Source organism: Engystomops pustulosus, chromosome 10 (assembly GCF_040894005.1).
Source record: "Engystomops pustulosus chromosome 10, aEngPut4.maternal, whole genome shotgun sequence".
Classification (NCBI taxonomy): Eukaryota; Metazoa; Chordata; class Amphibia; order Anura; family Leptodactylidae; genus Engystomops; species Engystomops pustulosus.
In genome coordinates, this window is record NC_092420.1 from 1,584,194 (window position 1) to 1,607,539 (window position 23,346).

The following is a 23,346-nucleotide window of genomic DNA, read 5'->3' on the forward strand; positions in this document are numbered from 1 at the left end:
CTGCAGCAGGAGCTGCCTGTGCCCTCTATCAGGAGACGTGTAGGTAGAAACCGCTGATGTCCCCCGGCTGCAGCAGGAGGTGCCTGTGCCCTCTATCAGGAGACGTGTAGGTAGAAGCCGCTGATGTCCCCCGGCTGCAGCAGGAGGTGCCTGTGTCCTCTATCAGGAGACGTGTAGATAGAAGCCGCTGATGTCCCCCGGCTGCAGCAGGAGCTGCCTGTGCCCTCTATCAGGAGGCGTGTAGGTAGGAGCCACTGATGTCACCCGGCTGCAGCAGGAGCTGCCTGTGCCCTCTATCAGGAGGCGTGTAGGTAGAAGCCGCTGATGTCCCCCGGCTGCAGCAGGAGCTGCCTGTGCCCTCTATCAGGAGACGTGTAGGTAGAAGCCGCTGATGTCCCCCCGGCTGCAGCAGGAGCTGCCTGTGCCCTCTATCAGGAGGCGTGTAGGTAGGAGCCACTGATGTCACCCGGCTGCAGCAGGAGCTGCCTGTGCCCTCTATCAGGAGGCGTGTAGGTAGAAGCCGCTGATGTCCCCCCGGCTGCAGCAGGAGCTGCCTGTGTCCTCTATCAGGAGACGTGTAGGTAGAAGCCGCTGATGTCCCCGGCTGCAGCAGGAGCTGCCTGTGCTCTCTATCAGGAGGCGTGTAGGTAGAAGCCGCTGATGTCCCCCGGCTGCAGCAGGAGCTGCCTGTGCTCTCTATCAGGAGGCGTGTAGGTAGAAGCCGCTGATGTCCCCCGGCTGCAGCAGGAGCTGCCTGTGCCCTCTATCAGGAGGCGTGTAGGTAGAAGCCGCTGATGTCTGATGTGAAGTACAGGTGACCTAGAGGCGCGTTGTCGTGTCTCCTGGGGGGTCCTCACACTGCTGAGCCCTTAGCTCTCTGCACTGAGACGCTCCCCAGGGTGTGATCCGTCCCTGATCCCCGTGTCGTATTAATCATGTGAAATAATCGCGATATCCTGAGACAAAAATGTTTTATCAGCAGTCATTTTCCATAAATACGTATTTACAGTGAGGAGGGGCCCACAGCAGACGCGGGGCCCCACAGCGGAGCCAGAAATTCTACAGTAAAATCACCATAAAAACAACCAAAAATCACACAGACGACAAACCCCCTGACAACACTCCATCATCCGGCGACCCCCTGACAACACTCCATCATCCGGCGACCCCCTGACAACACTCCATCATCCGGCGACCCCCTGACAACACTCCATCATCCGGCGACCCCCTGACAACACTCCATCATCCGGCGACCCCCTGACAACACTTCATCATCCGGCGACCCCCTGACAACACTCCATCATCCGGCGACCCCCTGACAACACTTCCTGGTCTGCAGCCATTCCTTCCTATTGGTTGTTGCAGCCAGGGGGGGGCGCTGTCCCATCACTTTGCTTCTTGCGGCGCTTGTTGAGTAATCTGTTGGTGGACGAGTTGAGGTCTTTTATCTTGACCTGGTCGTAGTCCACTCTCATGGTGGCCAGAGCGCTGGTCATCTCCTCCTGAGGACACAAGAAGAGGACCAGGTGTCGGTCTCAAAAAAGGCTCCAAAAAGTCACAAACAGCCGAAATCTATTTCCTGCGGCTGGGAGGGGCTATAATCCAAAGGAGAGGAGTATGGATGAGGGGGAGGAGATCTTGGACAAGGGAGAGGAGTAGGGATCAGGGGGAGAGAAGGTCTGGGATCAGGGGGAGGAGATCTTGGACAAGGGAGAGGAGATCTGGGACCAGGGGAAGGAGGAGATCTGGGATGAGAGGGAGGAAATTTGGGACCAGGGGGAGGAGATGATCTGGGATGAGGGGGAGGAGATCTGGGACCAGGGGGAGGAGATCTGGATCAGGGGGAGGAGGAGGAGATCTGGGATCAGGGGGAGGAGATCTGGGACCAGGGGGAGGAGATCTGGGATCAGGGGGAGGAGATCTCGGATCAGGGGGAAGAAATCTGGGATCAGGGGGAGGAAATCTGGGATGAGGGGGAGGAAATCTGGGATGAGGGGGAGGAGATCTGGGATCAGGGGGAGGAGATCTGGGATGAGGGGGAGGAGGAGATCTCGGATCAGGGGGAAGAAATCTGGGATCAGGGGGAGGAAATCTGGGATCAGGGGGAGGAAATCTGGGATGAGGGGGAGGAAATCTGGGATGAGGGGGAGGAAATCTGGGATGAGGGGGAGGAGATCTGGGATGAGGGGGAGAAGATCTGGGATGAGGGGGAGAAGATCTGGGATCAGGGGGAGAAGGAGATCTGGGATCAGGGGGAGAAGGAGATCTGGGATCAGGGGGAGAAGGAGATCTGGGATCAGGGGGAGAAGGAGATCTGGGATCAGGGGGAGGAGGAGATCTGGGATCAGGGGGAGGAGATCTGGGATCAGGGGGAGGAAATTTGGGACCAGGGGGAGGAGATGATCTGGGATGAGGGGGAGGAGATCTGGGACCAGGAGGAGGAGATCTGGGATCAGGGGGAGGAGGAGGAGGAGATCTGGGATCAGGGGGAGGAGGAGGAGGTGATCTGGGATCAGGGGGAGGAGATCTGGGATCAGGGGGAGGAGATCTGGGATCAGGGGGAGGAGATCTGGGATGAGAGGGAGGTGATCTGGGATCAGGGGGAGGAGATCTGGGATCAGGGGGAGGAGATCTGGGATCAGGGGGAGGAGATCTGGGATGAGAGGGAGGAGATCTGGGATGAGAGGGAGGTGATCTGGGATCAGGGGGAGGAGATCTGGGATCAGGGGGAGGAGATCCGGGATCATCAGGAGTGGGGTATCTCGGATCGGGGCAGAGCTTCCAGAATGGAGACATCCTTGTGATACGCACCTTGACTTCGTCCCAGTGTTCCTTGTCCTCCTGCAGGACACGCGCTGTGTGTAGGGGGGTCTGCGGGACCGCCATGTATTGCTGCAAACAAGAAAACACATTGTTACTAAGGACCCCCCATCTGACTAGACAGACCCTGCAGAGCCCCCAGCCTGCGGACAGAGTGATGTACTGACTATGAATCACTGGTGGATTCATCTTGGACCTCTGTAAAAATATAAAATATCAATTATTTTCTGCCTGAATCTAAATTGTATTAAAATTATTAAATATTCTTATTAAAGTCGAGGGTTTTGTTCTGTTGTTCCAAGATGGACCCAGAGATGTGCAGGTTATACTGCTTTCAGTTGTAGTACTGTCCCAGCTCAGCAGGGGGAGTGTTCTTCCTGCTGATGCAGTTACAGGTTGCAGTAACCGCTGTTGGGCAGCAGATGGCGCCAGTTCCCGGGATTCTAATCTCATATACATCCTGAACCCGGGAACTGGCGCCATCTGCTGCCCCACAGCGGTTACTGCAACCTGTAACTGCATCAGCAGGAAGAACAACTCCGCCTATTACAATGATGACTCCACCCTTTACAAAATGGCCCCGCCCATCCTGATGAAGTCCCATACATACATTTATCCAAGGATGGTTCATGAACTGAGTGATTGTCATCCGCTCTGTCGGCTCCGTCCTCAGGAGATGCTGGATCATCTGCTTCGCTGTGGATGGAGGGAAAGCAGTCAGAGCACCCATCAGTCACAGGGAAACCATCAGCAGGTGTGACCCCACAGACAGCAGCCAGTGCTATATATTATCCCTGGAGAGATGTGTAATCAGACCTCACACTGCTGTGCTCTGTGCTCCCTGCAGCCAGTGCTATATATTATCCCTGGAGAGATGTGTAATCAAACCTCACACTGCTGTGCTCTGTGCTCTCTGCAGCCAGTGTTATGTATTGTCCCTGGAGAGATGTGTAATCAGACCTCACACTGCTGTGCTCTGTGCTCTCTGCAGCCAGTGTTATGTATTGTCCCTGGAGAGATGTGTAATCAGACCTCACACTGCTGTGCTCTGTGCTCTCTGCAGCCAGTGTTATGTACTGTCCCTGGAGAGATGTGTAATCAGACCTCACACTGCTGTGCTCTGTGCTCTCTGCAGCCAGTGTTATGTACTGTCCCTGGAGAGATGTGTAATCAGACCTCACACTGCTGTGCTCTGTGCTCTCTGCAGCCAGTGTTATGTATTGTCCCTGGAGAGATGTGTAATCATTCCTCACACTGCTGTGCTCTGTGCTCTCTGCAGCCAGTGTTATGTATTGTCCCTGGAGAGATGTGTAATCAGACCTCACACTGCTGTGCTCTGTGCTCTCTGCAGCCAGTGTTATGTATTGTCCCTGGAGAGATGTGTAATCAGACCTCACACTGCTGTGCTCTGTGCTCTCTGCAGCCAGTGTTATGTATTATCCCTGGAATGATGTGTAATCAGACCTCACACTGCTGTGCTCTGTGCTCTCTGCAGCCAGTGTTATGTATTGTCCCTGGAGAGATGTGTAATCAGACCTCACACTGCTGTGCTCTGTGCTCTCTGCAGCCAGTGCTATGTACTGTCCCTGGAGAGATGTGTAATCAGACCTCACACTGCTGTGCTCTGTGCTCTCTGCAGCCAGTGTTATGTACTGTGCCTGGAGAGATGTGTAATCAGACCTCACACTGCTGTGCTCTGTGCTCTCTGCAGCCAGTGTTATGTACTGTCCCTGGAGAGATGTGTAATCAGACCTCACACTGATGTGCTCTGTGCTCTCTGCAGCCAGTGTTATGTACTGTCCCTGGATAGATGTGTAATCAGTCCTCACACTGCTGTGCTCTGTGCTCTCTGCAGCCAGTGTTATGTATTGTCCCTGGAGAGATGTGTAATCAGTCCTCACACTGCTGTGCTCTCTGTAGCCAGTGTTATGTATTGTCCCTGGAGAGATGTGTAATCAGACCTCACACTGCTGTGCTCTGTGCTCTCTGCAGCCAGTGTTATGTATTATCCCTGGAATGATGTGTAATCAGACCTCACACTGCTGTGCTCTGTGCTCTTTGCAGCCAGTGTTATGTATTGTCCCTGGAGAGATGTGTAATCAGTCCTCACACTGCTGTGCTCTGTGCTCTCTGCAGCCAGTGTTATGTACTGTGCCTGGAGAGATGTGTAATCAGACCTCACACTGCTGTGCTCTGTGCTCTCTGCAGCCAGTGTTATGTACTGTCCCTGGAGAGATGTGTAATCAGACCTCACACTGATGTGCTCTGTGCTCTCTGCAGCCAGTGTTATGTGCTGTCCCTGGATAGATGTGTAATCAGTCCTCACACTGCTGTACTCTGTGCTCTCTGCAGCCAGTGTTATGTATTGTCCCTGGAGAGATGTGTAATCAGTCCTCACACTCCTGTGCTCTGTGCTCTCTGCAGCCAGTGTTATGTATTGTCCCTGGAGAGATGTGTCATCAGACCTCACACTGCTGTGCTCTGTGCTCTCTGCAGCCAGTGTTATGTATTGGCCCTGGAGAGATGTGTAATCAGACCTCACACTGCTGTGCTCTGTGCTCTCTGCAGCCAGTGTTATGTATTGTCCCTGGAGAGATGTGTAATCAGTCCTCACACTCCTGTGCTCTCTGCTCTCTGCAGCCAGTGTTATGTATTGTCCCTGGAGAGATGTGTCATCAGACCTCACACTGCTGTGCTCTGTGCTCCCTGCAGCCAGTGTTATGTATTGGCCCTGGAGAGATGTGTAATCAGACCTCACACTGCTGTGCTCTGTGCTCTCTGCAGCCAGTGTTATGTATTGTCCCTGGAGAGATGTGTAATCAGACCTCACACTGCTGTGCTCTGTGCTCTCTGCAGCCAGTGTTATGTATTGTCCCTGGAGAGATGTGTAATCAGACCTCACACTGCTGTGCTCTGTGCTCTCTGCAGCCAGTGTTATGTATTGTCCCTGGAGAGATGTGTAATCAGACCTCACACTGCTGTGCCCTGTGCTCTCTGCAGCCAGTGTTATGTATTGTCCATGGAGAGATGTGTAATCAGACCTCACACTGCTGTGCTCTGTACTCTCTGCAGCCAGTGTTATGTATTGTCCCTGGAGAGATGTGTAATCAGACCTCACACTGCTGTGCTCTGTGCTCTCTGCAGCCAGTGCTATGTATTGTCCCTGGAGAGATGTGTAATCAGACCTCACACTGCTGTGCTCTGTGCTTCCTGCAGCCAGTGTTATGTATTGTCCCTGGAGAGATGTGTAATCAGACCTCACACTGCTGTGCTCTGTGCTCTCTGCAGCCAGTGTTATGTATTATCCCTGGAATGATGTGTAATCAGACCTCACACTGCTGTGCTCTGTGCTCTTTGCAGCCAGTGTTATGTATTGTCCCTGGAGAGATGTGTAATCAGTCCTCACACTGCTGTGCTCTGTGCTCTCTGCAGCCAGTGTTATGTACTGTGCCTGGAGAGATGTGTAATCAGACCTCACACTGCTGTGCTCTGTGCTCTCTGCAGCCAGTGTTATGTACTGTCCCTGGAGAGATGTGTAATCAGACCTCACACTGCTGTGCTCTGTGCTCTCTGCAGCCAGTGTTATGTATTGTCCCTGGAGAGATGTGTAATCAGACCTCACACTGCTGTGCTCTGTGCTCTCTGCAGCCAGTGTTATGTATTGTCCCTGGAGAGATGTGTAATCAGACCTCACACTGCTGTGCTCTGTGCTCTCTGCAGCCAGTGGTATGTACTGTCCCTGGAGAGATGTGTAATCAGACCTCACACTGCTGTGCTCTGTGCTCTCTGCAGCCAGTGTTATGTATTGTCCCTGGAGAGATGTGTAATCAGACCGCACACTGCTGTGCTCTGTGCTCTCTGCAGCCAGTGTTATGTATTATCCCTGGAGAGATGTGTAGTCAGACCTCACACTGCTGTGCTCTGTGCTCTCTGCAGCCAGTGTTATGTATTGTCCCTGGAGAGATGTGTAATCAGACCTCACACTGCTGTGCTCTCTGCAGCCAGTGTTATGTATTGTCCCTGGAGAGATGTGTAATCAGACCTCACACTGCTGTGCTCTGTGCTCTCTGCAGCCAGTGTTATGTATTGTCCCTGGAGAGATGTGTAGTCAGTCCTCACACTGCTGTGCTCTTTCCTCTCTGCATCCAGTGTTATGTATTGTTCCTGGAGAGATGTGTAATCAGTCCTCACACTGCTGTGCTCTGTGCTCTCTGCAGCCAGTGTCATGTATTGTCCCTGGAGAAATGTGTAATCAGACCTCACACTGCTGTGCTCTGTGCTCTCTGCAGCCAGTGTTATGTATTGTCCCTGGAGAGATGTGTAATCAGACCTCACACTGCTGTGCTCTGTACTCTCTGCAGCCAGTGTCATGTATTGTCCCTGGAGAGATGTGTAATCAGACCTCACACTGCTGTGCTCTGTGCTCTCTGCAGCCAGTGTTATGCATTGTCCCTGGAGAGATGTGTAATCAGACCTCACACTGCTGTGCTCTGTGCTCTCTGCAGCCAGTGTTATGTATTGTCCCTGGAGAGATGTGTAATCAGACCTCACACTGCTGTGCTCTGTGCTCTCTGCAGCCAGTGTTATGTATTGTCCCTGGAGAGATGTGTAATCAGACCTCACACTGCTGTGCTCTGTGCTCTCTGCAGCCAGTGTTATGTACTGTCCCTGGAGAGATGTGTAATCAGACCTCACACTGCTGTGCTCTGTGCTCTCTGCAGCCAGTGTTATGTATTGTCCCTGGAGAGATGTGTAATCAGACCTCACACTGCTGTGCTCTGTGCTCTCTGCAGCCAGTGTTATGTATTGTCCCTGGAGAGATGTGTAATCAGACCTCACACTGCTGTGCTCTGTGCTCTCTGCAGCCAGTGTTATGTATTGTCCCTGGAGAGATGTGTAATCAGACCTCACACTGCTGTGCTCTGTGCTCTCTGCCGCCAGTGTTATGTACTGTCCCTGGAGAGATGTGTAATCAGACCTCACACTGCTGTGCTCTGTGCTCTCTGCAGCCAGTGTTATGTACTGTCCCTGGAGAGATGTGTAATCAGACCTCACACTGCTGTGCTCTGTGCTCTCTGCAGCCAGTGTTATGTATTGTCCCTGGAGAGATGTGTAATCAGACCTCACACTGCTGTGCTCTGTGCTCTCTGCAGCCAGTGTTATGTATTGTCCCTGGAGAGATGTGTAATCAGACCTCACACTGCTGTGCTCTCTGCTCTCTGCAGCCAGTGTTATGTAATGTCCCTGGAGAGATGTGTAATCAGACCTCACACTGCTGTGCTCTGTGCTCTCTGCAGCCAGTGTTATGTATTGTCCCTGGAGAGATGTGTAATCAGACCTCACACTGCTGTGCTCTGTGCTCTCTGCAGCCAGTGTTATGTATTGTCCCTGGTGAGATGTGTAATCAGACCTCACACTGCTGTGCTCTGTGCTCTCTGCAGCCAGTATTATGTATTGTCCCTGGAGAGATGTGTAATCAGACCTCACACTGCTGTGCTCTGTGCTCTGTGCAGCCAGTGTTATGTATTGTCCCTGGAGAGATGTGTAGTCAGTCCTCACACTGCTGTGCTCTGTGCTCTCTGCAGCCAGTGTTATGTATTGTCTCTGGAGAGATGTGTAATCAGACCTCACACTGCTGTGCTCTGTGCTCTCTGCAGCCAGTGTTATGTATTGTCCCTGGAGAGATGTATAATCAGACCTCACACTGCTGTGCTCTGTGCTCTCTGCAGCCAGTGTTATGTATTGTCCCTGGAGAGATGTGTAATCAGACCTCACACTGCTGTGCTCTGTGCCCTCTGCAGCCAGTGTTATGTAATGTCCCTGGAGAGATGTGTAATCAGACCTCACACTGCTGTGCTCTGTGCTCTCTGTAGCCAGTGTTATGTATTGTCCCTGGAGAGATGTGTAATCAGACCTCACACTGCTGTGCTCTGTGCTCTCTGCAGCCAGTGTTATGTATTGTCCCTGGTGAGATGTGTAATCAGACCTCACACTGCTGTACTCTGTGCTCTCTGCAGCCAGTGTTATGTATTGTCCCTGGAGAGATATGTAATCAGTCCTCACACTGCTGTGCTCTTTGCTCTCTGCAGCCAGTGTTCTGTATTGTCCCTGGAGAGATGTGTAGTCAGTCCTCACACTGCTGTGCTCTGTGCTCTCTGCAGCCAGTGCTATGTATTGTCCCTGGAGAGATGTGTAATCAGACCTCACACTGTTGTGCTCTGTGCTCTCTGCAGCCAGTGTTATGTATTGTCCCTGGAGAGATGTGTAATCAGTCCTCACACTGCTGTGCTCTGTGCTGTCTGCAGCCAGTGTTATGTATTATCCCTGGAGAGATGTGTACTCAGACCTCACACTGCTGTGCTCTGTGCTCTCTGCAGCCAGTGTTATGTATTGTCCCTGGAGAGATGTGTAATCAGACCTCACACTGCTGTTCTCTGTGCTCTGTGCAGCCAGTGTTCTGTATTGTCCCTGGAGAGATGTGTAATCAGTCCTCACACTGCTGTGCTCTGTGCTCTCTGCAGCCAGTGTTATGTATTGTCCCTGGAGAGATGTGTAATCAGACCTCACACTGCTGTTCTCTGTGCTCTGTGCAGCCAGTGTTCTGTATTGTCCCTGGAGAGATGTGTAGTCAGTCCTCACACTGCTGTGCTCTGTGCTCTCTGCAGCCAGTGTTATGTACTGTCCCTGGAGAGATGTGTAATCAGACCTCACACTGCTGTGCTCTGTGCTCTCTGCAGCCAGTGTTCTGTATTGTCCCTGGAGAGATGTGTAGTCAGTCCTCACACTGCTGTGCTCTGTGCTCTCTGCAGTCAGTGTTATGTATTGTCCCTGGAGAGATGTGTAGTCAGTCCTCACACTGCTGTGCTCTGTGCTCTGTTTACCTTCTTCTGACACCTCGTTCCACTCGGGGGCCGGGAATTCGTACTGCCCCATGCGGATCCTCTTCTTCATGCCCGGGGAGATTGCTTGCCCCGTGTTGGAGTAGAAGGGGGGGTAACCACAGAGCCTACGGAGGGACAAGAAGATCAGAGGAGACACCCAGCTTTCCCGGGTGCTGATGGGCCCTGCATGGTGCGTTACACTTACAGGATGTACATGATGACCCCCAGCGACCACATGTCACATGACTTGTCATACTTCTCTGGACCCAGGACCTCGGGAGCTGCAGGGAGCAGAGGAGTCGTTACAGTGTGTCAGCGGCAGTGACCCCCGCGTGACCCCGCACTCACCCACATAATACGGAGTGTAACACGGCGTCTGCAGCGCGTTCTGCACCAGCGTCTCCTTGGAGAATCCGAAATCCGTGATCTTCAGCTCCGCATCCGTGTCCACAGACGTGTAGAGGAGATTCTCCGGCTGCGGGGGGGAAGAGACATCCCCGAGACATCACTAAGAGACATCCCCGAGACATCACTAAGAGACATCCCCGAGACATCCCCGAGACATCACTAAGAGACATCACCAAGAGACATCACTAAGAGACGTCACCGAGACATCACTAAGAGACGTCACCGAGACATCACTAAGAGACATCCCCGAGACATCCCCGAGACATCCCCGAGACATCCCTGAGACATCACTAAGAGACGTCACCGAGACATCACTAAGAGACGTCACCGAGACATCACTAAGAGACATCCCCGAGAGACATCCCCGAGAGACATCCCCGAGAGACATCCCTGACCGTCACTAAGAGACATTGTCTGTTGTCAGTGAGTGTGAGTGTCAGTGTGAGTGTCAGTGAGTGTCAGTGAGTGTCAGTGAGTGTCAGTGAGTGTCAGTGAGTGTGAGTGTCTGTGAGTGTGAGTGTCTGTGAGTGTGAGTGTCAGTGAGTGTGAGTGTCAGTGAGTGTGAGTGTCAGTGAGTGTGAGTGTCTGTGAGTGTGAGTGTCTGTGAGTGTGAGTGTCAGTGAGTGTGAGTGTCAGTGAGTGTGAGTGTCTGTGAGTGTGAGTGTCTGTGAGTGTGAGTGTCAGTGAGTGTGAGTGTCAGTGAGTGTGAGTGTCAGTGAGTGTCAGTGATTGTCAGTGAGTGTCAGTGAGTGTCAGTGAGTGTGAGTGTCAGTGAGTGTCAGTGAGTGAGTGTGAGTGTCAGTGAGTGTCAGTGAGTGTCAGTGAGTGTCAGTGAGTGAGTGTGAGTGTCAGTGAGTGTGAGTGTCAGTGAGTGTGAGTGTCAGTGAGTGTCAGTGAGTGTCAGTGAGTGTCAGTGAGTGTGAGTGTCAGTGAGTGAGTGTGAGTGTCAGTGAGTGTGAGTGTCAGTGAGTGTGAGTGTCAGTGAGTGTCAGTGAGTGTCAGTGAGTGTCAGTGAGTGAGTGTCAGTGAGTGTCAGTGAGTGAGTGTCAGTGAGTGTCAGTGAGTGAGTGTCAGTGAGTGTCAGTGAGTGAGTGTGAGTGTCAGTGAGTGTCAGTGAGTGTCAGTGAGTGTCAGTGAGTGAGTGTGAGTGTCAGTGAGTGTGAGTGTCAGTGAGTGAGTGTGAGTGTCAGTGAGTGTGAGTGTCAGTGAGTGTCAGTGAGTGTGAGTGAGTGTGAGTGAGTGTCAGTGAGTGTCAGTGAGTGAGTGTCAGTGAGTGAGTGTCAGTGTCAGTGAGTGAGTGTCAGTGAGTGAGTGTCAGTGAGTGTCAGTGAGTGAGTGTCAGTGAGTGTCAGTGAGTGAGTGTCAGTGAGTGTCAGTGAGTGAGTGTCAGTGAGTGTCAGTGAGTGAGTGTGAGTGTCAGTGAGTGAGTGTGAGTGTCAGTGAGTGTCAGTGAGTGTCAGTGAGTGTCAGTGAGTGTGAGTGTCAGTGATTGTCAGTGAGTGTCAGTGAGTGAGTGTGAGTGTCAGTGAGTGAGTGTGAGTGTCAGTGAGTGTCAGTGAGTGTCAGTGAGTGTGAGTGTCAGTGATTGTCAGTGAGTGTCAGTGAGTGAGTGTCAGTGTCAGTGAGTGTCAGTGAGTGAGTGTCAGTGAGTGTCAGTGAGTGAGTGTCAGTGAGTGAGTGTCAGTGAGTGAGTGTCAGTGAGTGTCAGTGAGTGAGTGTGAGTGTCAGTGAGTGAGTGTCAGTGAGTGTCAGTGAGTGAGTGTGAGTGTCAGTGAGTGAGTGTCAGTGAGTGAGTGTCAGTGAGTGAGTGTGAGTGTCAGTGAGTGAGTGTCAGTGAGTGAGTGTCAGTGAGTGAGTGTCAGTGAGTGAGTGTGAGTGTCAGTGAGTGAGTGTCAGTGAGTGAGTGTCAGTGAGTGTCAGTGAGTGAGTGTGAGTGTCAGTGAGTGAGTGTCAGTGAGTGAGTGTCAGTGAGTGAGTGTCAGTGAGTGTCAGTGAGTGAGTGTCAGTGAGTGAGTGTCAGGGTGAGTGTCAGTGAGTGAGTGTCAGTGAGTGTCAGTGAGTGTCAGTGAGTGTCAGTGAGTGAGTGTGAGTGTCAGGGTGAGTGTCAGTGAGTGAGTGTGAGTGTCAGTGAGTGAGTGTCAGTGAGTGTCAGTGAGTGAGTGTCAGTGAGTGTCAGTGAGTGAGTGTCAGTGAGTGTCAGTGAGTGAGTGTCAGTGAGTGTCAGTGAGTGAGTGTCAGTGAGTGAGTGTCAGTGAGTGAGTGTCAGTGAGTGAGTGTCAGTGAGTGTCAGTGAGTGAGTGTCAGTGTCAGTGAGTGAGTGTCAGTGAGTGAGTGTCAGTGAGTGAGTGTCAGTGAGTGAGTGTCAGTGAGTGTGAGTGTCAGTGAGTGTCAGTGAGTGTCAGTGAGTGTCAGTGAGTGAGTGTCAGTGAGTGTCAGTGAGTGAGTGTCAGTGAGTGTCAGTGAGTGAGTGTCAGTGAGTGTCAGTGAGTGTGAGTGTCAGTGAGTGAGTGTCAGTGAGTGTCAGTGAGTGTCAGTGAGTGTCAGTGAGTGTGAGTGTCAGTGAGTGAGTGTCAGTGAGTGTCAGTGAGTGTCAGTGAGTGTCAGTGAGTGTCAGTGAGTGTCAGTGAGTGTCAGTGAGTGTCAGTGAGTGTCAGTGAGTGTGAGTGTCAGTGAGTGAGTGTCAGTGAGTGAGTGTGAGTGTCAGTGAGTGTCAGTGAGTGTCAGTGAGTGAGTGTGAGTGTCTGTGAGTGTCAGTGAGTGAGTGTGAGTGTCAGTGAGTGAGTGTGAGTGTCAGTGAGTGAGTGTGAGTGTCAGTGAGTGTCAGTGAGTGAGTGTGAGTGTCAGTGAGTGAGTGTGAGTGTCAGTGAGTGAGTGTGACTGTGTCTTCCTGGTCTTCACCTTGACGTCCCGGTGCGCGATGTTCAGCTCGTGGAGGTGCCGGATCGCCGTCCCGATGTCTCGCATGATTTCAGACGCCTCTGGAGACAAACAGGTAGAAGAGTGACACTGGATCTCTGCTTCATGTCAGTGAAAGGATACAGCGGGTGGGACCGCTCTGACACACTGTAACAAACCCTCAGTAAACACATCTAGGAACAAAATACACAAATGCTTCTATTCAATGACAGCAAGCAGAGGTGTAAGACCCCGGTGCCCCTCACCTCGCTCGGTGAACGCCTGGTCCCCTCTCTTCTGGATCCGGGTGAAGAGCTCCCCGCCCTGCATGCTGCGTACACAATACGGAGACACATGAGACGGGGTGACACTAGGGGGAGCAGCGCTCCTGCTGTAGCATGATGGGAGTTGTAGTACGGAGACGCTGCGTTACTTGAATGCATCAGGACTGGATTATACGGCATTATATGACACAATGTACAGAAGACACGGCGTAATATTATAGTAATAACTAATGGGGCATCACACATCACACATCACACATCACACATCACACATCACACATCACACATCCGCAGCGGATCACACATCACACATCACACATCCGCAGCGGATCACACATCACACATCACACATCCGCAGCGGATCACACATCACACACCACACATCCGCAGCATCACACATCACACATCCGCAGCGGATCACACATCACACATCACACACCACACATCACACATCACACATCACACATCCGCAGCGGATCACACATCACACATCACCAGCGGATCACACATCACACATCACACATCCGCAGCATCACACATCACACATCCGCAGCATCACACATCACACATCACACATCACACATCCGCAGCGGATCACACATCACACATCACACATCCGCAGCGGATCACACATCACACATCCGCAGCATCACACATCACACATCCGCAGCGGATCACACATCACACATCCGCAGCGGATCACACATCACACATCACACATCCGCAGCGGATCACACATCACACATCCGCAGCGGATCACACATCACACATCCGCAGCGGATCACACATCACACATCCGCAGCGGATCACACATCACACATCCGCAGCGGATCACACATCACACATCACCAGCGGATCACACATCACACATCACCAGCGGATCACACATCACACATCACACATCCGCAGCGGATCACACATCACACATCACACATCACCAGCGGATCACACATCACACATCACACATCACACATCCGCAGCATCACACATCACACATCTGCAGCATCACACATCACCAGCGGATCACACATCACACATCACACATCACCAGCGGATCACACATCACACATCACACATCCGCAGCATCACACATCACACATCCGCAGCGGATCACACATCACACATCACACATCCGCAGCGGATCACACATCACACATCCGCAGCATCACACATCACACATCCGCAGCGGATCACACATCACCAGCGGATCACACATCACACATCACACATCCGCAGCATCACACATCACACATCCGCAGCGGATCACACATCACACATCACACATCCGCAGCATCACACATCACACATCACCAGCGGATCACACATCACACATCCGCAGCGGATCACACATCACACATCACACATCCGCAGCGGATCACACATCACACATCCGCAGCGGATCACACATCACCAGCGGATCACACATCACACATCACACATCCGCAGCGGATCACACATCACACATCACCAGCGGATCACACATCACACATCACACATCCGCAGCGGATCACACATCACACATCCGCAGCGGATCACACATCACACATCCGCAGCGGATCACACATCACACATCACCAGCGGATCACACATCACACATCACATCCGCAGCGGATCACACATCACACATCCGCAGCGGATCACACATCACACATCACCAGCGGATCACACATCACACATCACCAGCGGATCACACATCACACATCCGCAGCGGATCACACATCACACATCACATCCGCAGCGGATCACACATCACACATCCGCAGCGGATCACACATCACACATCACACATCCGCAGCGGATCACACATCACCAGCGGATCACACATCACCAGCGGATCACACATCACACATCACACATCCGCAGCGGATCACACATCACACATCCGCAGCGGATCACACATCACACATCACCAGCGGATCACACATCACACATCACCAGCGGATCACACATCACACATCACACATCCGCAGCGGATCACACATCACACATCCGCAGCGGATCACACATCACACATCACACATCCGCAGCGGATCACACATCACACATCACACATCACACATCACATCCGCAGCGGATCACACATCACACATCCACAGCGGATCACACATCACACATCACCAGCGGATCACACATCACACATCACACATCCGCAGCGGATCACACATCACACATCACATCCGCAGCGGATCACACATCACACATCACACATCCGCAGCGGATCACACATCACCAGCGGATCACACATCACCAGCGGATCACACATCACACATCACCAGCGGATCACACATCACACATCACACATCACCAGCGGATCACACATCACACATCACCAGCGGATCACACATCACACATCCGCAGCGGATCACACATCACACATCACCAGCGGATCACACATCACCAGCGGATCACACATCACACATCACACATCCGCAGCGGATCACACATCACACATCCGCAGCGGATCACACATCACACATCCGCAGCGGATCACACATCACCAGCGGATCACACATCACACATCCGCAGCGGATCACACATCACACATCACACATCCGCAGCGGATCACACATCACACATCCGCAGCGGATCACACATCACACATCACACATCCGCAGCGGATCACACATCACACATCCGCAGCGGATCACACATCACACATCACACATCCGCAGCGGATCACACATCACACATCACACATCCGCAGCGGATCACACATCACACATCCGCAGCGGATCACACATCACCAGCGGATCACACATCACACATCCGCAGCGGATCACACATCACACATCCGCAGCGGATCACACATCACACATCCGCAGCGGATCACACATCACACATCCGCAGCGGATCACACATCACACATCACACATCCGCAGCGGATCACACATCACACATCCGCAGCGGATCACACATCACACATCACACATCCGCAGCGGATCACACATCACACATCACACATCCGCAGCGGATCACACATCACACATCCGCAGCGGATCACACATCACCAGCGGATCACACATCACACATCCGCAGCGGATCACACATCACACATCCGCAGCGGATCACACATCACACATCCGCAGCGCGGGGGGGGGGGATTCCCGGATTCTCCATCTGATTATCCCAATAAATCTTTTCCAGGGAAACTTTGTATCTAATAAAATGTTACACAATATTCTAGAATAATATCACAGAACAATAACCATGTGAGCGCGGGTTATAGCGCTGCGCCCAGCAACCAGATATAACGTCTCTCAGAACATTCCAGAAAATACATAAAACATTTACACCCATAGGTTTTCATTTTATAGACGACATTTCTGAAATGTTCTAGAGAGACGTTATGTCTGATTACAGGGGCGCAGCGCTATAACCCGCGCTCACATGGTTATTTTTACTTTACTTACCCGGTCCATTCGCCATCCAGCGCCGCGTTCTCTGCGGTGGATTCGGGTCTTCCGGCGATTCACTAAGGCAGTTCCTCCGACGTCCACCAGGTGTCGCTGCTGCGCTGAAGTCCCCCGAGGCCCGCTGGAGTTCACCATCCTATACTTGGTGAAGGTAAGCGCCTGTCCAGCGACACTTTTTTTTTTTTTTTTTACAAAAATGCGGCGTTTTTTCCGAATCCGTTGGGTTTTCATTCGGCCACGCCCCCCAATTTCCATCACATGCATGCCGGCGCCGATGCGCCACAATCCCGGGGCAATTCAGGAAAAATCATCGCAAATCGGAAATATTCGGGTAACACATCGGGAAAACGTGAATCGGGCCCTTAGTAAATTAGATACAAAGTGAGGAAACCGTTTCCCTGGAAGAGATTTATTGGGATGTAAACAGATGGAAAATGAGAATATTGCAGGATTCTCTATACAGTATAATATGACATGGCGGTATATCACGTCACGCGGTATAATATGACATGGCGCTATATCACGTCACGCGGTATAATATGACATGGCGGTATATCACGTCACACGGTATAATATGACATGGCGGTATATCACGTCACGCGGTATAATATGACATGGCGGTATATCACGTCACGCGGTATAATATGACATGGCGGTATATCACGTCACGCGGTATAATATGACATGGCGGTATATCACGTCACGCGGTATAATATGACATGGCGGTATATCACGTCACGCGGTATAATATGACATGGGGGTATATCACGTCACGCGGTATAATATGACATGGCGGTATATCACGTCACACGGTATAATATGACATGGCGGTATATCACGTCACGCGGTATAATATGACATGGCGGTATATATCACGTCACGCGGTATAATATGACATGGCGGTATATATCACGTCACGCGGTATAATATGACATGGCGGTATATCACGTCACGCGGTATAATATGACATGGCGGTATATCACGTCACGCGGTATAATATGACATGGCGGTATATCACGTCACGCGGTATAATATGACATGGGGGTATATCACGTCACGCGGTATAATATGACATGGCGGTATATATCACATCACGCGGTATAATATGACATGGCGCTATATCACGTCACGCGGTATAATATGACATGGCGGTATATATCACGTCACGCGGTATAATATGACATGGCGCTATATCACGTCACGCGGTATAATATGACATGGCGGTATATATCACGTTACGCGGTATAATATGACATGGCGGTATATATCACGTCACACGGTATAATATGACATGGGGGTATATCACGTCACGCGGTATAATATGACATGGCGCTATATCACGTCACGCGGTATTATATGACATGGCGCTATATCACGTCACGCGGTATAATATGACATGGCGGTATATCACGTCACGCGGTATAATATGACATGGCGGTATATCACGTCACGCGGTATAATATGACATGGGGGTATATCACGTCACGCGGTATTATATGACATGGCGGTATATCACGTCACGCGGTATAATATGACATGGCGGTATATATCACGTCACGCGGTATAATATGACATGGCGGTATATATCACGTCACGCGGTATAATATGACATGGGGGTATATATCACGTCACGCGGTATAATATGACATGGCGGTATATATCACGTCACGCGGTATAATATGACATGGGGGTATATCACATCACGCGGTATAATATGACATGGCGGTATATCACGTCACGCGGTATAATATGACATGGGGGTATATCACGTCACGCGGTATAATATGACATGGGGGTATATCACGTCACGCGGTATTATATGACATGGGGGTATATCACGTCACGCGGTATTATATGACATGGCGGTATATCACGTCACGCGGTATAATATGACATGGCGGTATATCACGTCACGCGGTATAATATGACATGGGGGTATATCACGTCACGCGGTATAATATGACATGGGGGTATATCACGTCACGCGGTATAATATGACATGGGGGTATATCACGTCACGCGGTATAATATGACATGGCGGTATATCACGTCACGCGGTATAATATGACATGGGGGTATATCACGTCACGCGGTATAATATGACATGGGGGTATATCACGTCACGCGGTATTATATGACATGGCGGTATATCACGTCACGCGGTATTATATGACATGGCGGTATATCACGTCACGCGGTATAATACGACATGGGGGTATATATCACGTCACGCGGTATAATATGACATGGCGGTATATATCACGTCACGCGGTATAATATGACATGGCGGTATATATCACGTCACGCGGTATAATATGACATGGGGGTATATATCACGTCACGCGGTATAATATGACATGGCGGTATATATCACGTCACGCGGTATAATATGACATGGCGGTATATATCACGTCACGCGGTATAATATGACATGGGGGTATATCACATCACGCGGTATAATATGACATGGCGGTATATCACGTCACGCGGTATAATATGACATGGGGGTATATCACGTCACGCGGTATAATATGACATGGGGGTATATCACGTCACGCGGTATTATATGACATGGGGGTATATCACGTCACGCGGTATTATATGACATGGCGGTATATCACGTCACGCGGTATAATATGACATGGCGGTATATCACGTCACGCTGTATAATATGACATGGCGGTATATCACGTCACGCGGTATAATATGACATGGGGGTATATCACGTCACGCGGTATAATATGACATGGCGGTATATCACGTCACGCGGTATAATATGACATGGGGGTATATCACGTCACGCGGTATAATATGACATGGGGGTATATCACGTCACGCGGTATAATATGACATGGGGGTATATCACGTCACGCGGTATAATATGACATGGCGGTATATATCACGTCACGCGGTATAATATGACATGGCGGTATATCACATCACGCGGTATAATATGACATGGGGGTATATCACATCACGCGGTATAATAAGACATGGGGGTATATCACATCACGCGGTATAATAAGACATGGGGGTATATCACATCACGCGGTATAATACGACATGGCGGTATATCACATCACGCGGTATAATACGACATGGCGGTATATCACATCACGCGGTATAATACGACATGGCGGTATATATCACATCACGCGGTATAATACGACATGGCGGTATATCACATCACGCGGTATAATACGACATGGCGGTATATATCACATCACGCGGTATAATAAGACATGGCGGTATATCACATCACGCGGTATAATAAGACATGGGGGTATATCACATCACGCGGTATAATATGACATAGGGGTATTTCACGTCACGAGGTATAATATGACATGGCGGTATATATCACGTCACGCAGTATAATATGACATGGGGGTATATCACGTCACGCGGTATAATAAGACATGGCGGTATATCACGTCACGCGGTATAATATGACATGGCGGTATATATCACGTCACGCGGTATAATATATTACATGGCGGTATATCACGTCACGCGGTATTATATAACATGGCGGTATATCACGTCACGTGGTATAATATGACATGGCGGTATATCACGTCACACGGTATAATATATTACATGGCGGTATATCACGTCACGCGGTATTATATGACATGGCGGTATATCACGTCACGCGGTATAATATGACATGGCGGTATATCACGTCACGCGGTATAATATGACATGGCGGTATATCACGTCACGCGGTATAATATGACATGGCGCTTTATCACGTCACGCGGTATTATATGACATGGCGCTATATCACGTCACGCGGTATAATATATTACATGGCGGTATATCACGTCACGCGGTATTATATGACATGGCGGTATATCACGTCACGCGGTATAATATGACATGGCGGTATATCACGTCACGCGGTATAATATGACATGGCGGTATATCACGTCACGCGGTATAATATGACATGGCGCTATATCACGTCACGCGGTATTATATGACATGGCGGTATATCACGTCACGCGGTATAATATGACATGGCGGTATATCACGTCACGCGGTATAATATGACATGGCGCTATATCACGTCACGCGGTATTATATGACATGGCGGTATATCACGTCACGCGGTATAATATGACATGGCGGTATATCACGTCACGCTGTATAATATGACATGGCGGTATATATCACGTCACGCGGTATAATATGACATGGCGGTATATCACGTCACGCGGTATAATATGACATGGCGGTATATCACGTCACGCGGTATAATATGACATGGCGGTATATCACGTCACGCTGTATAATATGACATGGCGGTATATCACGTCACGCGGTATAATATGACATGGCGGTATATCACGTCACGCGGTATAATATGACATGGGGGTATATCACGTCACGCGGTATAATATGACATGGCGGTATATCACGTCACACGGTATAATACGACATGGGGGTATATCACGTCACGCGGTATAATCTGACATGGCGGTATATCACGTCACGCGGTATAATATGACATGGCGGTATATCACGTCACGCGGTATAATATGACATGGCGGTATATCACGTCACGCGGTATAATATGACATGGGGGTATATCACATCACGCGGTATAATATGACATGGCGGTATATCACGTCACACGGTATAATATGACATGGCGGTATATCACATCACGCGGTATAATACGACATGGGGGTATATCACATCACGCGGTATAATACGACATGGCGGTATATCACATCACGCGGTATAATACGACATGGCGGTATATCACGTCACGCGGTATAATATGACATGGGGGTATATCACGTCACGCGGTATAATCTGACATGGCGGTATATCACGTCACGCGGTATAATATGACATGGCGGTATATCACGTCACGCGGTATAATATGACATGGCGGTATATCACGTCACGCGGTATAATATGACATGGCGGTATATCACGTCACGCGGTATAATATGACATGGCGGTATATATCACGTCACGCGGTATAATATGACATGGCGGTATATATCACGTCACGCACTATAATATGACATGGCGGTATATATCACGTCACGCGGTATAATACGACATGGCGGTATATCACGTCACGCGGTATAATACGACATGGCGGTATATCACGTCACGCGGTATTATATGACATGGCGGTATATCACGTCACGCGGTATTATATGACATGGCGGTATATCACGTCACGCGGTATTATATGACATGGCGGTATATCACGTCACGCGGTATTATATGACATGGCGGTATATCACGTCACGCGGTATTATATGACATGGCGGTATATCACGTCACGCGGTATTATATGACATGGCGGTATATCACGTCACGCGGTATTATATGACATGGCGGTATATCACGTCACGCGGTATTATATGACATGGCGGTATATCACGTCACGCGGTATTATATGACATGGCGGTATAATATGTTACGTGACGTGTGCCGTGTCCTCACCACTCCATGACAATCAGGAGGCATCGCTTCCCTCGGTGGATATTCTCGTAGACGTCCAGCACGGCCACGATGTGAGGCCCCCCGGAGGCTCGGGTGTGGTACTCCACCTCTCGCCGGGCTTTGGGGCTGTCATAGAGAATCTGGAGGACAAAGTCGAGACAGAGGAGTTAATAAGGGATAGAGCGGGCCCAAAACTGCGGCACAGCGACCTACCGGCACAGCGACCCACCGGCACAGCGACCCACCGGCACAGTGACCCACCGGCACAGCGACCCACCGGCACAGCGACCCACCGGCCCACCTGCACAGTGACCCACCGGCACAGCGACCCACCTGCACAGCAACCCAACGACCCACCGGCACAGCGACCCACCTGCACAGCAGCCACCGGCACAGCGACCCACCGGCACAGCGACCCACCGGCACAGCGACCCACCGGCACAGCAACCCAACGACCCACCGAGACCCACCGGCACAGCGACCCACCGGCACAGCGACCCACCGGCACAGCGACCCACCGGTACAGCAACCCAACGACCCACCGGCACAGCAACCCAACGACCCACCGGCACAGCAACCCAACGACCCACCGGCACAGCAACCCAACGACCCACCGGCACAGCAACCCAACGACCCACCGGCACAGCAACCCAACGACCCACCGGCACAGCGAGTAGTAACTTCTAGCAATCTCTACCACAGCTTTTACTGATCCTGAGGAAACCAATAACAATGACAGGAGGGAAATCATTGGAGCTTCCCCCGAGAACCCCAAGAGGAGGAATCGTGGGGCCCTCGGGTCTCTGGTACCAGAAGGGTTCAGCCCAGTGTGAGCTACAGATGTTCTGCCGTCTATGATGATAGGAAATCCCCCAGAGAGTCCAGAATAAGGGGCGGGAGCCTGACCGGGCCACGTGTAGCGTCTGCCATAAGGTCCGAGCACCCAAATCTATGGATAATGTCTGGAAGTGTTTCATGTCTGACATTTATAGATTTGTTCTGCTGACTCTCCATGTCCGATCTGGACGTATAATCCGGCGCCGTGTATGAGCCATAGAGATACATGGGGAGTATAATCCGGCGCCGTGTATGAGCCATAGAGATACATGGGGAGTATAATCCGGCGCCGTGTATGAGCCATAGAGATACATGGGGAGTATAATCCGGCGCTGT

The 23,346-nt window shown here is 51.0% G+C and overlaps 1 protein-coding gene across 1 annotated transcript in view; it reads right to left on the bottom strand.

The window, feature by feature from the left end:
• Nucleotides 1-954: 954 nt before the first annotated feature.
• The window catches only part of MAPKAPK3 (MAPK activated protein kinase 3), a 38,868-nt gene continuing 16,476 nt past the window's right edge, over nt 955-23,346 (bottom strand). Inside the window, exons 2-10 of the mRNA XM_072128559.1 lie at nt 22,174-22,313; nt 13,271-13,335; nt 13,008-13,087; nt 10,050-10,176; nt 9,907-9,982; nt 9,702-9,826; nt 3,431-3,516; nt 2,812-2,892; nt 955-1,502 (exon numbers count right to left, since the gene is read on the bottom strand). Coding sequence (XP_071984660.1) covers nt 1,350-1,502; nt 2,812-2,892; nt 3,431-3,516; nt 9,702-9,826; nt 9,907-9,982; nt 10,050-10,176; nt 13,008-13,087; nt 13,271-13,335; nt 22,174-22,313 — 933 coding nt within the window. The 3' untranslated portion in view covers nt 955-1,349. The remainder of the gene's footprint in view (nt 1,503-2,811; nt 2,893-3,430; nt 3,517-9,701; nt 9,827-9,906; nt 9,983-10,049; nt 10,177-13,007; nt 13,088-13,270; nt 13,336-22,173; nt 22,314-23,346) is intronic.